The following is a 13,808-nucleotide window of genomic DNA, read 5'->3' as shown; positions in this document are numbered from 1 at the left end:
CCAGAGAAACACAGCCTTTTGTAAAACAGAGAAGAGTGCCAGACCCTGGTCATTTCTATACAAATAAGGACTCCACAGCGTCACAATTTGATTGGTACAAATAATACTGTCCTGATTGGTCAGAACAGAGATACTCTTGATTGGTCAGCGAAGATGGCAAAGGAGGCTATAACTGCACAGCTCTGATTAGACTGGTAAAGTCACAGTCCTATTGGTTGAATTTAGATCCTAGAAACTCCTTTATAAGGGTCCGCTCGGTCAGCGGGAACACAATCCAGGAGTCCCGCAGTTCAGTGTGGTTTTTTCCTGAACCACAGCATGGGTGAGAGGCCCTGTTAACAATGGCTGCTAGGCTCTGTTTATAAATTTGAGTCCAACTAGCTACCAGGATCCTTAACACTCATTCTCGGGTTGCCACTACCAACCACAATAATCTCATTCTTTTTTGCCAGCGATTGGTCAAGAAGTACGTGACCCTGATCTGACCAATGAGATAAACAGATGTCTGTGGGGTGCTTACAGGGAAAGTTGTTCTTCCTTGAAAAGAGGAGAGGTACAGGACTTTGAACTACACTTTTTTGCACTCTTTCTGCTTTGGGTAGTGTTGGGTAAAGGACATGATACCTGGAGGTGTGGTAGTCATTTTGTAACTGAAGCAATAAATGCTCAAGTATGAAAAGCCAGCATGCTGAGTAGGACTGAGTAGGACTGGAGGAGAAGGATGACATTAACATTGTTGGCCACCGAATCATCCTAGAATTAATAAACAACAAATGCCATTTAAACCACCAGTTAGATGTTTTCTTAATTGCTTGCAACTGAACATATTCCAAGTGGAATGTCACACAAGTACCCCCTCAACAGTGGAAATGACATTATGTACCTTCTAAAGCTAACGTCAGTCCATTATCTGGAAAAGTCCTGGGAAGAGGACAAAGGAGGGCTGTCTGACATTGTGTATTGGTAAATTGACATTTATTTTAAATGTTGAGTATCTACTCATCTATAGGGATGGATGCGCAGGCACAGCGCCAGGTCAGATACAGAATGACCCTTCAAGGAGGGCAGCAGGGCCTGAACATAAGGTAAAAAGTAGAGTAGTACAGGAAAAGTGCTAGATTTCAGAGGACAGAGGATTGATTTCTTGCAGGAGGGACCTGTAATGGCTTCCTGAACTTTGTACAAACTCTCCTTGATCTTACTTCCTCAGAGCTCCCACTGCCATTTGTACAGATTTCTAATAGAACAAAGTGACACTCTTGGGTTAAAACCTTTGCTAGCTGTGTATATGTGAGTCTCAGCCTCCTTATCTGTAAACGGGGAATAATAATTCTTCATAATGTTGTTTCGAGGAGTAAATGACAGTCTAGGATCATGCCTGGCACATAATAAATCCTCTGTAAATGTTTTCCTGTGTCAGAGAAATGGCTCCACTATCCTGTTTTTAGAATATGGGGTACCACACCTGGGAAGCCCTGAAAGGTGTTTCCTCAGGTGTTAAGTTTTATGTATAGCATATCTTTGGGAAAAGCAGGACAATTAAAATAGTGAAAGGTTCCTCTGGGTAAATTTTTTTCTGCAACTGTTGCAAAGGTAGACTGAGTGGCAACAGCCTTTTTCCTATAACACTCGTTGGCGGTGGCAACTGAAGAATTACGAATGGCAATACTTGGAACTGGGGGTCTGACTATCATGTCCAATCAGAGGGTACACATCAGTGGTTGTCCAGTTTGGTGGTTCAGGCTCTAGAATCAGAATGATCTGGCTTTACATCATTAAACCTATACTGTTGGCTCTATGATCTTCACCTCTGTGGTCTTATGAGAGTAATAATTGTACTTACCTCACAGAGTTGTTTGGAGTATTAAATGGGTTAATATTAGTAAAGTACTGAGAATGTGGTAAACATTGTATGCTATATGATACATAAACATGTTGCAGGCTTGATATAAGGATTAAATGAGGTAATAAATGAAAGCAAGTGCATGGCAAGAACTTAATAAACATTAGCTATTTTTATATCTGCAAACTGACTCACAGGTGAGGCTGTTAAGAGGGTGGGGCAATTTGCCCGCTGATGCGCTGTGACATCCAGGAGAGGGCATGCAGGACCCAGTTTCCATTTGGAATAAGAACTCAGTTAATACAGCGAGAAAACCACCAGTACCTCCAGGAGTTCCCGGAGCAGCACTTTCCAGGAATCGCGTGGAACTTTGCTTATTATCAAGCCGGCGCTTCTCAAGAAGCTTCAGCACCTGCATCTGAGAAAGGAGGGGCCGGGACCAAAGCAGAGGTGGGTTCCGGGCCCGTGGACCGAGTGTCTTGGGCAAACAGCGTCGCAACCAGACCACATCGTCGAGTCTCGATCCTGGCTGACCACACTCGGCGTAGCACTCTACTAGACGGCACAGCTTCCTGTCTGCAACCCGGGTGCACCACGTGACGCAGGCCGGGCAACATGTGATCTAGCCTGGGTCCTCGCGGCTCCGCCCAGCTCCTTGCGCCTCGCACCGCTTCCGGTATGGGCGGAAAGCGGAAGTGTGGGAGGGTCTGCGGGGCCGGCTCAGGGAGGTCCCGGGGGAGGATGAAGCAGTGAGCGGGTCTGGGCGGCTGCCGGCAGCGCCATGGAGACGGTGCAGCTCAGGAACCCGCCGCGCCGGTGAGGGGGCCACTGGTTAATAGGAAAGGGGTGAAGGAGGGATAGGCGGGAACCGGCGAAGGGAGACACCGGTGTGTGAGCCTCCAGAGGGGAGGGACCTGCGGGGCGCGGTGACCCAGCTGGTGGGGCACCTGCTGAATGGGGACCTCCGGCAGCTGGGGGTCCTGCAAGAGTGGGGCACGCGCGGAGGGAGATGAACGTGGGGTTGTTTAGGGAGACCAATTGCTGTGGATGGGAGGACATCCTCGGGGATCGGGGGCACCACTGAAGGGAGTAGCTGCCAAGGAACGCGAGGACAAGTTAGAGCACCTGCTGAGGGCTGGGGCCACTAGATCAAGACTGTCTTAGAAGGGGCTGGCTGAGGTAAGGAGAATGCTGAAAGAGGATGAGAACCCATGAGGGATCTGTCTAAGGGATGGATCTGGACAAGCAGAGAGGAAGGCTGGGTGGACTTTCTGAGGGATGGAGTTCCACCTGACGGGTGCAGTGGCGGGAGGATCTGCTGAGAGGGAAATCGTTGCTCTTAAGGCTGAAGGTGTGCCGAGAAAGGGCGATCTAGCAGAGATGGGGTTCATGGAGGGATAGCACTATTAAGAAGATGTTCTTAATAGTGTTCTTACCCTTAGATGATGATGGTGTCTTTCATTCACGATGTGCAGTGTCTTCCCAGTTTTCCGGACATCCTCAGCCCTTCAAAACTCCACGTTGGGAGATAGATAAGGAAATATGAGAATATTTTCAAGATGGGCAAATTGAAGTCCAGAAGAGCTGAGATACAGATATATGTGTTTTCTTCTTTGCTCTAGGCTGGGGCATTAGACCAGACTGTGCCCTTTTCAGGCCTCTGTTGTTTTTTGAATGTCAACTTTAGATCCTACAGCTACCTGGAATTGTTTTAAGTCAAAATCAGGGAGAATCAGGGAGGTGGATGAGCCTAGAAAGTCTTAAATCCTGGTTGGTTGCAGTTATATCATGGATTTGCTCTGAGGTCTGTGTCAGTACTGGAAAAAAAAATACTTGAGATGGTGGGGGATCATGCTTCTCGGAGGTGCAATGTAGTTAGCTTCTGTTTCACAGAGACCTCTGACTTCCTGCAGCAGAATGAGCACTAAAGTAGGAAGTGTTCAGTGTGTGGGAGTGTGGGGCAATGGACAGAGAGGTGAAGGGAAGGGATTGGCAGCCTGGGCTGCACACTTGGGGTTTGTTCGAAATGCACAAGCACTGCAGAAAGCAAATAGCTGGTTGGGATGGACTCATAATTCACCCTACTGTAGTGTGCTGAGGCTGAAATAATGATTATTACACTCACACAGCACTTACTGAATGCCAGATGATGTTCGCAATGCTTTCCATCTCTCCTCTTGAACCATATGAAATTGCTGATATTTTGACCATTTTTAATCTATTAAAATGGTAATTTCATGTGATTCAGCTTATCGACTCATTCTATCCTCACAACAATCATTTGATGTGGTGTGTGGTCTGTATCTCTATTTTATAGGCAATAAAACTGAGGCACAGAAAGGTTAGTGATTTGCTGGAGGTCCCACAGTTAGTAAGTGGCTGTGATTTTAATCCAAGCCGTGTGGTCCAGAGTTCATGCTCTTAACTACCTCACTCTGATGCCTCTCTGGAAGTACCCTTATTGCGCATGGCTTTGTATGTACACTGGTCGTAGTTCTTTTTAAAATACGTTCATTTTGTCTCTGAGGTTTTGGTGTAATTAAAACAAGGATTAGGCATCTGAGTATTGTTTCTACCTTTGCCTTGTGTTGTATAATCTTGGGCAAAAGAGTAAGGCTTTTGCTTGTTGACACTCATTCCTGTGCCTTTGGATTTTAAAAATGTATTAAATGTGCAAGAGAAGAGCGTTGCAGGACCAAATTCTTAAATGACTAGTGCTTTTATAACTAGTGGACTGCCTACTTTGCAGCAGATTAGGTTTATTATTATTCGTATTAGTTGGTTAGAATTGCCATGTCAATTTCACAGACTGGGTGACTTAAGCAATAGAAATGTATTATCTCTCAATTCTGGAGACTGGAACTCTGAGATCAAGGTGTCAGCCGGGTTGTTTCTTTTGAGGCCTCTGTCTCCTTGGTTTACAGGTGGCTGTCTCCTTCCTATGTCTTCACACTGTTTCCCCTTCGTACCTGTCTGTGTCCTCATCTCCAGTCATATCGTATTAGGGCCTACCTACCCATATGATCTCATTATACCTTAATTACCCCTTTAGAGCCCTGTCTCTAAATACAGTTACATTCTGAAGTACTGGAGTGGAGCGGTTAGGACTTCAACATGTGAATTTGCGGGAGTGGGGGGCATAAATTTTATTATCGTTAAAGAAACTTTATCAATTTATCTTGTGTTTGTTGTAACCCATATCAAATTCTGTGTGGAAAAAGAGTTAAGTATACATAAATAAAATGAACCTTACAGGAGTCCTAAAATGGGAGAAAGAAGTTTGAGATTTAGCCAAAAAAAGGTACAGGTGTCTTTTCAGAAACTTAGATGATATATGTTTCTAACAAGCGGTAGCAACCCCAATGCAGGAAATGCTCTTTGTGTTCATGAGTTTGACATTTATGTGTGACTAAGTGAGTGATGATAGATTAAAGTTATTTGCTTATGTAGGAGGTTGTAATTTTAAAAAGTGAGATGCCATTAGATAATAGTGTGGCAGAAGGTATAGAGTACATTTCTGGGATGCTGGCCATCCACGTGGCCATCTGACTTAGGAGAGGTACATCTGCTGGTATTTGGTCCATGGAGGAGGCTGTGTTGTCCAGGCCTATTGGTTTGTGAGCAAGCAATGAAACTACCTAGGACCTGGGGAAGTCCCAGCTGAGAAATTTGAATCATCAGAGTCTGGGTATTATGGTTATAGTGCTTCTTCCGTGAAGACTCATGGTATAAAATCTCATTAGGTTACTTATCAAAAGATTTTCCGTAGAAATCTCATTTGTTGAGAGTCTAATAATACTTTTCAGGGTGCAGTTGTGTTTTATTTTGAAAACTCAAAGAATGCTGATAAAGGTGTATGATTCCTCTTAGTATATTTGTTAATTCATTTAGCAAATATTTATTGACTACCTCTGGGTTATCAGGCACCAGAGCATTAAAGATCCCTTAAGCCCAGACCAAAAACACAAAAAAGCACTTAGATTGTTTTAAAGAAGCATCTGAACAGTCATAAAGTTCGACTTGTCGAAACATTATCAGAGGCTCGCAGCTGTTTCATGGCTGTGGCAGTTTCCTTTGTTATGCTGTGGTCTTCATGTAATTGAAATAGTGAGTTTTGCTTTTGTAAACCACAAAGTCAACATTTCCAAGGAGCACATTTGATCTTCCTTTATATAAGCTGTTTATAAAACTTTAATTATACTTGAGGAATGAGGTATTGTCCATTGTTTATGTAGTTATAAACTCAGCACTTCACCAAAAATACCTGATTTATGAGATGTCATTCTGACTTCTGTGTTCATAGAAATTTCACTTCTGAAGTTTAAAGGGCGTTTCATTTCAGCCCTTTTTGTTTTGAAGCTGGGAGTTTTTAATGATGTCATTGGGATTTAATTTTTAGGACCTTTTGGTTTTTAAAGGTCAGCATGGTCATTTTGTTATATTAATTTTCAAGTTCTGGGAATTATTGACAGGAGCAGTTCTCCATATCTTTAGTACATAGCCTTTGATATTTAGAAAATTCTGTAAGATTGTCCTTTTGAGATCACTGTTTATTGGTAGGTACATTTGACATTATTTAGAAGTTTTGATTGTTTTTTTGGGGCGGGGGTCTTCTGTTTTGTTTTCTCTTCGAAGGTACATATTTGTGTGTGTGTGTGTGTGTGTGTATTTGTGTGTATATTTTAAATTCAAGTCTTTTTTTTTTGTAAAAATTGATATTGTTCAGCTAGTTTTCTTTACAAAGAAATTTCCAGTGTGACTACTTCCATATTTCACTGTTTCCTGAGCTCTCTTTTCTTTGTTGTCCTTTATAGTTTCAGGAAGCCATTGTGTAGAAGATACACACCCACAAACATTACTTAGGAAGCTCCTCCTTTAAGCCTGTTAATAATTTTCAAAGATCTCAGAATTTTAAAAAGAATATTGTTAATTTATAACCTTGGTACAGGTATCTAGCACAATCAGAAAAATCTGAATTATCTAGAAGTCATAAGCACCCATATATCTTCAATTTGGGGGACTAGTCAGAGGTATATGCCTGCTCCTGAAAGAGTCTTAGTAATACTGTTTGAAACTCCGACCTGCCTAGTTATTTTTCACTTTTGATCATTCAAGTCTAAGCATATACTTTCCACTTCCTGTTTCTCTGATACCTGTAGAATCTATTCTGACAAAATTACCAAACCTTGCTAATGGAGAGCAAGGGTCTTCTGTGTCTTCCTTGGCCTCCAGTCTAAGACCATGTTTCAATTCATAGTTAACCTTACATTAAACCTCTTTTCCAAAGAGACAATTAAACCATTTTAATTCACTGAATCTCAAGATTTAAATGGATTTTACAGGTTCTAATGCTTGAATTCACTCTACAGCTTTTCAGCCACATGACGATTCACTTTCTGTTTAAATTCTCCAGAGATGGGGATCTAAGGACTTCTTAAGGCAGTCTAAACCATTTTAGAACTACTTTTATTGCTAGAAATTTCTTACACCTGTTGAACTGAAGTTTGCCTCCTGGTAGCTCTCCACCGTCTGGTTCTGATTTTGCCTATCAGGGTGACTCAGGACTCATGTAATACTTCCATGGGACAGCCCATCAGTTTCCCTTAAAAGTCTCTTAGCTTACCCTTGTTGTTTACTAGGGAAGATTTTGTAGAGAACTTCCTGAGATGCTCATTTTAAAATAAACAATGTATTTTGTGTTCTAGTTGCTAGCAAGTAAAATGTATTTCTTGTTTACATTTCTTCATTTACAGGCAGCTGAAAAAGTTGGATGAAGATAGTTTAACTAAACAACCAGAAGAAGTGTTTGATGTCTTAGAGAAACTTGGAGAAGGGTGAGTGTACAGAAAATAGATGTGGACCAGTAGGCCCCAGTCTTTTCCAGCCCAGTATCAGAAGTATATGAACCTTTTTCATGGCAATAATTTGCAAACCTGAGGAAAAGAAAGGGGAATATTGCATATCATCTCTGGGTGGGGTGGGAGGTAAATTTACAGTTTGAAATGTTCTTTTTCTCTTCCCCCTGAGTCACTAATATAGACAGATTTAGTGACTGGTCTTTTTAGCACCAAGGACATCTATTTTTTTTTCTCTAGTAAAATCTATGATTTGCATGATTTTTTTTCTATTTAATAGACAGCACTAACTAGTTTATACTTCATTTAAACTTTTTTATTAATCAGACATTTTTATTTGTAGTAGATAGCTTTTGATTGATATGCAGTAAGTGTTTCAATTAAAAAAAATGGAATTCAGCATTTTAGTTAGTGTGATATTGTGAAATATAGTAAATAAATCAAGGACTATTACTACCTTCCTAGCTTCCTAAGAGATCCAGAATCCCAGGTTGGGAACAAGTAGACTTCTTGAAACACAGATTTGTGAATGAATTGATAAAATACTGGTTAAATGATATTATGTAATAGCTAGTGGCCATCATTGACTTTTCTGATACAATAAAGATCACATCGTAATTTTCTGTGCTTTTACATATCTTTTTAATTTAATCCTTATGTGTTTGTTTATTCTCTATACTGGGACATTAAAATAATTAGGGACATTCTTTCTTAAGTTTTGTGAATTTTTGAATAGATAATAAATCCATATTTAAAATTCAAAAGGCATAAAAGTGTTTATAATGAAATAAAATCTGTTTCCTATCTCTACCTCCCAGCTACCCAGAGGCAGCCAATATAGCGGTTTTTATGTATCCTTCAGAGATAGTTTACATATATAAGGAAGTGTATATGCAGTTTTTTTAGTCTCTTGGGAGTACTTCTGGTTTAAGAGAACACCTAATATATTAACTTTAAAAATTATCTATTGTGTATTTACTGTACGCTCTCTAAAATCAGGTCTTATATGTCATTATATTATTTTGGGGTTTAGTGTCATTTATAATGAATGTATATCAATAACAACTTTAAACCCAATCCTGGATTACATAGAATAGATTTTTCATGGATTGCCTCCTTGGAAAAACATTAGTCATCATCTTTTTGTAAGTTGGAAAAATACTCTTTGGAATCAAGCAAGAGAGCCAGCAGAGAAGGGAAGTAAAAGATGACACCATCTGCGCTGCTTAAAGACAAGTGCAAGATTAGACTGAAGACTGCAAGCCGACTTGGCATCATTAAAGGTATGAGAAAATGATGATCCCTCTACATCTCTTGCCTGTCATTTCCAGCTTTAGCTTAGCATCCTTGTTATTATCCTCAAGGAAATGACTCTAAGGCCCTTCATCTAACAATGCTCACAGGTTATGCTTTGAATAAGATAAAGAGTGGTAGACATAACTGACTATCTGACTTTCATTTTTTCATGAACGTGTGTTTTGTAGTAAGGGCATAGATTCTGAAGTCAGACAGACCTGCATGCTCTACTGTTTATTAGTCATAATAAATGACAGAGCTTGAGCAAATGGCTTAAAATTTTGAAGCTTCATAATCCTCAGCTGTAAGTGGGGATATTAGTATCTCCCTAATTAGGTTCTGTTGAGTATTACATGAGATGATGGAGGTGTAAAGTACTTACTTGGCCCAGAGTAAGTGCTTAGTAAGTGGCAACTTATTTTATTTTTAACTGTATCAACTGAGGCATTTTTTAGATGTTTTCATGCCAAATAAAAGTTAAATCTTAAGTCGTCAAGTTTATTTAGGTGCTCTTGAAGGGAGCTCTGGGTCGATTGGGTTTAGGGAATATCAAAAGAAAACTACAGACTGTCAGGAATATAATATAAGGAAAAACTAAGCTAATTATGATTATTTCTAATTGTATTTTAGATCTATGGATATCTTCATCTATGGAAATTTCCCTATAAAGATATTATGAGGGAGGAAACAACGCTTCAGATCTTTCTTCCCATGTCATCACTACATTGTTCTTTTAAAAGATACCACGGATGCTTAGATTTCTGTCATCATGGCTGAATGAACCTGAACAAACCTCATTTAACTAGCAAAATCCTGGAGGAGGACCTTAACTGCACTTACTTTCTAAACATAAACTTCGTCAGTTATTCTGCATTTTAAGGAAATTGTGGGGATCTGTGGAACAGTGGAGCCAAAGCTCCAGACCAGGATGATTGGACAGCACTTGGAAAGTGTTCTGAATTCGGGCCCAGTATCTTTTCCCTTCTATTCTACTTAAAGTTTTACACATTGAAGACTCATTTAAGTTTTTATTGTAGGACGATAAAAATATTTTGCCCGTGGTTTCATAACTAGTGAGTGGTAATGTTAAGACTAGTACCTGGAAAACTTGCCCTCAGATACTGTGTTCTGTTTTTCTACATTGAGTCTCGGCTTGCATGGGCTGTGGGAAACACCTACTTCCCTATCATCTTTGCTCTCTGCCAGTTAATCTTTATTGAGTCACTTAGTTTTTATTGTAGGGAATCAGGTCTTAAGGGACTTGCCTGTAAGCGAACACAATTACTGAAACCTAAATCCTTCGTAGATTACTGTAAGCACAGTATGTGGAATCATGAATCATGCTCATATGAGCTCCTAGAGTTTTCTTTGCTGTCAGAATAGCATAAGGAGGCATGGAGAGTGTTCTGGTCAAGATTGTTGAGTGAGTACATGTAGAGACCTCTCCTTTCCATTTCAAATACATAAGACTAATGAATGAAAATTAATTTTTTAAATGTAAGGCTATATAGCCAGCTGTGGACCAGAGATAGAAAAGTTATGTATTATAGTAAGGTGAGAGTAAAATATGCCTGTCCTTGTCAGGAAATTGCAGGTGGGCTTCCTACATGAAGTCATGGGCTATAACAAGTTTCTCCATCTATGAACTAAAGCTGAAATAAATTTGCCTGATCATCACAGGAAGTATCATTTAACTGGGGCCTGGGAAAAAAGGAGAAGTGCTGGTCTGACAGTAGGAACTGGGCCCGGACTACATTCAGTTATTTTATCTTGAGGGACAAAACCCCTAAACTCCTCATATGAGATCTGGTTTAAATTGTACAGCCTGGAAGACTGGGCTAAGGGAACCATGAAACCATTGTGATGCCATGGAACGCTCATGACAATGAGCATTATGTAGAGGAAAATCATTCAAGATAAAAGGAAACCTATACAAGGAAATCTACAGACCTAATACAAGGAAACCTATACAAAGAAATCTACAAATAATCAGCAGATCCAACAAAGGGGAAAATTCACACCCAAGGACGTAGAAATAATGGAGCAGTCTGAAAAGGAATTTAACATTTGTGTTTATCATTTTCAAAAGGATAAAAGGAGGGAATAACATCCTTAAAAGAAGAACATCAGATTATTAATATTAACAGTTAGCCCCATGAAAAATAGAAAGTTGGGAATCTTGACAATGAAAACTACAATTATTGAAGTTCTAAAAGCTGGATAAAGTAGACAAGCCGAGAAGAGAATTCGTGAACTGAAAGATAGAAATGAGACCAATAACAAAATAAAGGACAGAGAAATTGGTGCTGGAAACCAGGAAAACAACGTGGATTGGGGAGGTTCAATAAAGGTCCAATAGGAATTCTAGAAGGAGATGTTAGAAAAGATAGAAATAAAGAGATAATAATGCTAAGGATTTTCCAGACTTGAAGACATGCGCCTTCAGATCAAAGATGTTTATGAAGCGCCAAATCAACTCCTTGTTAAATTATAGTAAAGTAGAATATTAAGGATAAAATGGAAATTTTAAAAGCTGCAAAAAGAGATTACCTATGAAAAATGATAATCTGATGATAGCTCACATTTGAGCAACAATAGAAGCTGGAAAACTGCAGAAAAAAATGCTGGGGAATGTTGTTGTCAAAGAAGAATTCTGTGTCCAGAGAAATTCATTCATGAATGGAAGTGGAATAAAGACATTTTCACACGTACGGGAGTGTATCAAGAATAACTGGATGAAAGTGACAAAATACCCAACCAACAGTGACTAACCAATATGGGCATTTAATAACTAAATAATAAATATGGAGTGAGAGACTCCAGATGGTTAACTGGCTTGATAATGGTTGCACGTGTATGTTATTCTCATAGTCTCAAGATGGCTGCATTAGTTTCAAGCCTCATACCTCACCTGATAGTAACCAAAACAGGAAAGGAAATGGCAGGTAAAAATGAGTCTTCCTGTGTGCTCTCTCTTATCTGGGAAAAAAGGTCTTTCCCAGGAACCCCGCAGCAGAATTCCCCCCAAATGTCATTGGCCAGAACTAGGTCATACGCTTAACAGTGAGTTCAGTCACTGGCAGAAGGAAATAGGAATACTGTGGCCGGCTTAGACCTCCATCCATGCTTTATCCCCTGGGACCAAGTGCTTACCACCCTCACAAATCAGAGAGTTATCTTAGGAAGGAAGAAAGGGAAGTGGTTGGGTCTTCACACATGGTCAGTTGTTGCCTTTCTCTGGTGAGAAAAAAGGTTTCTATAATATATAAGGATCATTACACTACTTTACCAATGTAAGAGATTCTGATGGAATGGAAATTTTTATGTGCTCTGAATAGACCTCAAAAAAATTTTATGTTAACTTTTCCATTGAAATGATTCTTGAGCATTATTTGGTAGCAAGAGTACTCAGCTACTTTGATATATTCAGTGGCACTGTTATTTTAAATCTGTCCTCACCAAAACAGTATGAAGAAACAAGTGTGTTCGGGAAACATGAAAGACAGACAGTTCACTCATTTTATTTAACTGACAGCCATCCAGGTTTCATTAAGATAGATTGTATAAGGTGATGATATCTCCTTTACCGTCACAATTGTCTTGTAAAGCAGTTTGTATTGTCATTTTACAGATGAGAAAATAGAGGCACAGCAGGGTCTAAGTGATAGCTACTCTATAGTGGTGGCAGAATCTAAATACCGAATTCTAGGTCTTTAGAGTCTAAATCTAATGCCCCAAGTTGATTGGCTACATACACCTTTTATTTATTTTCATAATAAACTTAAGGGTGGATGAAGTAAAAGGTAAAAGGAATTCATATGTGCTCTGTTTATTTGATACTAGCATTTGCAGAAGCTTAGATTTTTAATTTGTTTCCATGGTATTTTAAGTCTTACTGCAAGTAAGAGGAGCGAGGACTAACATATATCGTGGTACTAGAGTAAACACAAAAAACAGACCTCCACTTTTGTGCCCCAGTATATATGTGGAGAGAGCATGGGCTTTGTGTTCAGATGCACCTGGTTTAAAATCCTGGACTTACCACTTATCTTTTATGTGACCCTTGGGCAAGTCATGTGACCTGAGTCTTTCCACATTTACTTGTGAAATAGGGATAATGACTCCTTCATTGTTTTTAGAAAGAATGAACTGAGATGATGCACAGTTTCTGTCAGATGTCAGGCATACAATTTCTGTAGCTACTATAATTTTTATATCATACTAACACATTCAGTAAAATTTAAATGTGATATTTTTAAGATGCCATTTTGTGGTAGTTCTCTTAATGACAGTCTTTTCCGAAGTACTTTAGCTATCTCAGTTTTGCAAGTAAAGCCAAGTATGTATGGGATATAAATTAGAGCTGTGAGTTGCTTGTGTTTTACTACTTTGTATCTCTTGGCTGGCTTTGACTTTATAAATATTCTCCTTCCCCCAATGATAGGTCCTATGGCAGCGTATACAAAGCTATTCATAAAGAGACGGGTCAGATCGTGGCCATTAAGCAAGTTCCTGTGGAATCTGATCTGCAGGAGATAATCAAAGAGATCTCTATAATGCAGCAATGTGACAGGTAAAGGCATGTGGTGTTACTTTGGAGAGAACATGGTTTTGAATTGACTGTTATTGTTTAGGGTTGCATTTATTTAGATATTTTGCAGAAGGGAGAGTTTAGTGGAATCACTAATGCACGTTCTTTTCAGAAAAAAAATATGATCAAAAAGTTTGTGTGTTTTAGTAGCTAAACTTTTCTCCTCTTCTAAAAGAGTAGCTAAACTTTTATGGTTTGTGTTTCTGTATAGTTTTGTTTGTTT

The 13,808-nt window shown here is 39.4% G+C and overlaps 1 protein-coding gene across 1 annotated transcript in view; it reads left to right on the top strand.

Annotated features, from left to right (window-relative positions):
* The first annotated feature begins 2,507 nt into the window (after positions 1-2,507).
* The window catches only part of STK4 (serine/threonine kinase 4), an 82,270-nt gene continuing 70,969 nt past the window's right edge, over positions 2,508-13,808 (top strand). The window contains exons 1-3 of the mRNA XM_016152398.2: positions 2,508-2,659; positions 7,597-7,677; positions 13,439-13,567. Of these exons, the coding sequence (XP_016007884.1) occupies positions 2,625-2,659; positions 7,597-7,677; positions 13,439-13,567 (245 nt within the window). The 5' untranslated portion in view covers positions 2,508-2,624. The remainder of the gene's footprint in view (positions 2,660-7,596; positions 7,678-13,438; positions 13,568-13,808) is intronic.

Source organism: Rousettus aegyptiacus, unplaced genomic scaffold, assembly GCF_014176215.1.
Source record: "Rousettus aegyptiacus isolate mRouAeg1 unplaced genomic scaffold, mRouAeg1.p scaffold_m13_p_12, whole genome shotgun sequence".
Taxonomy (NCBI): Eukaryota; Metazoa; Chordata; class Mammalia; order Chiroptera; family Pteropodidae; genus Rousettus; species Rousettus aegyptiacus.
Note: the sequence above shows the minus strand (reverse complement) of the source record. Positions and strands in the feature narration are given on the sequence as shown.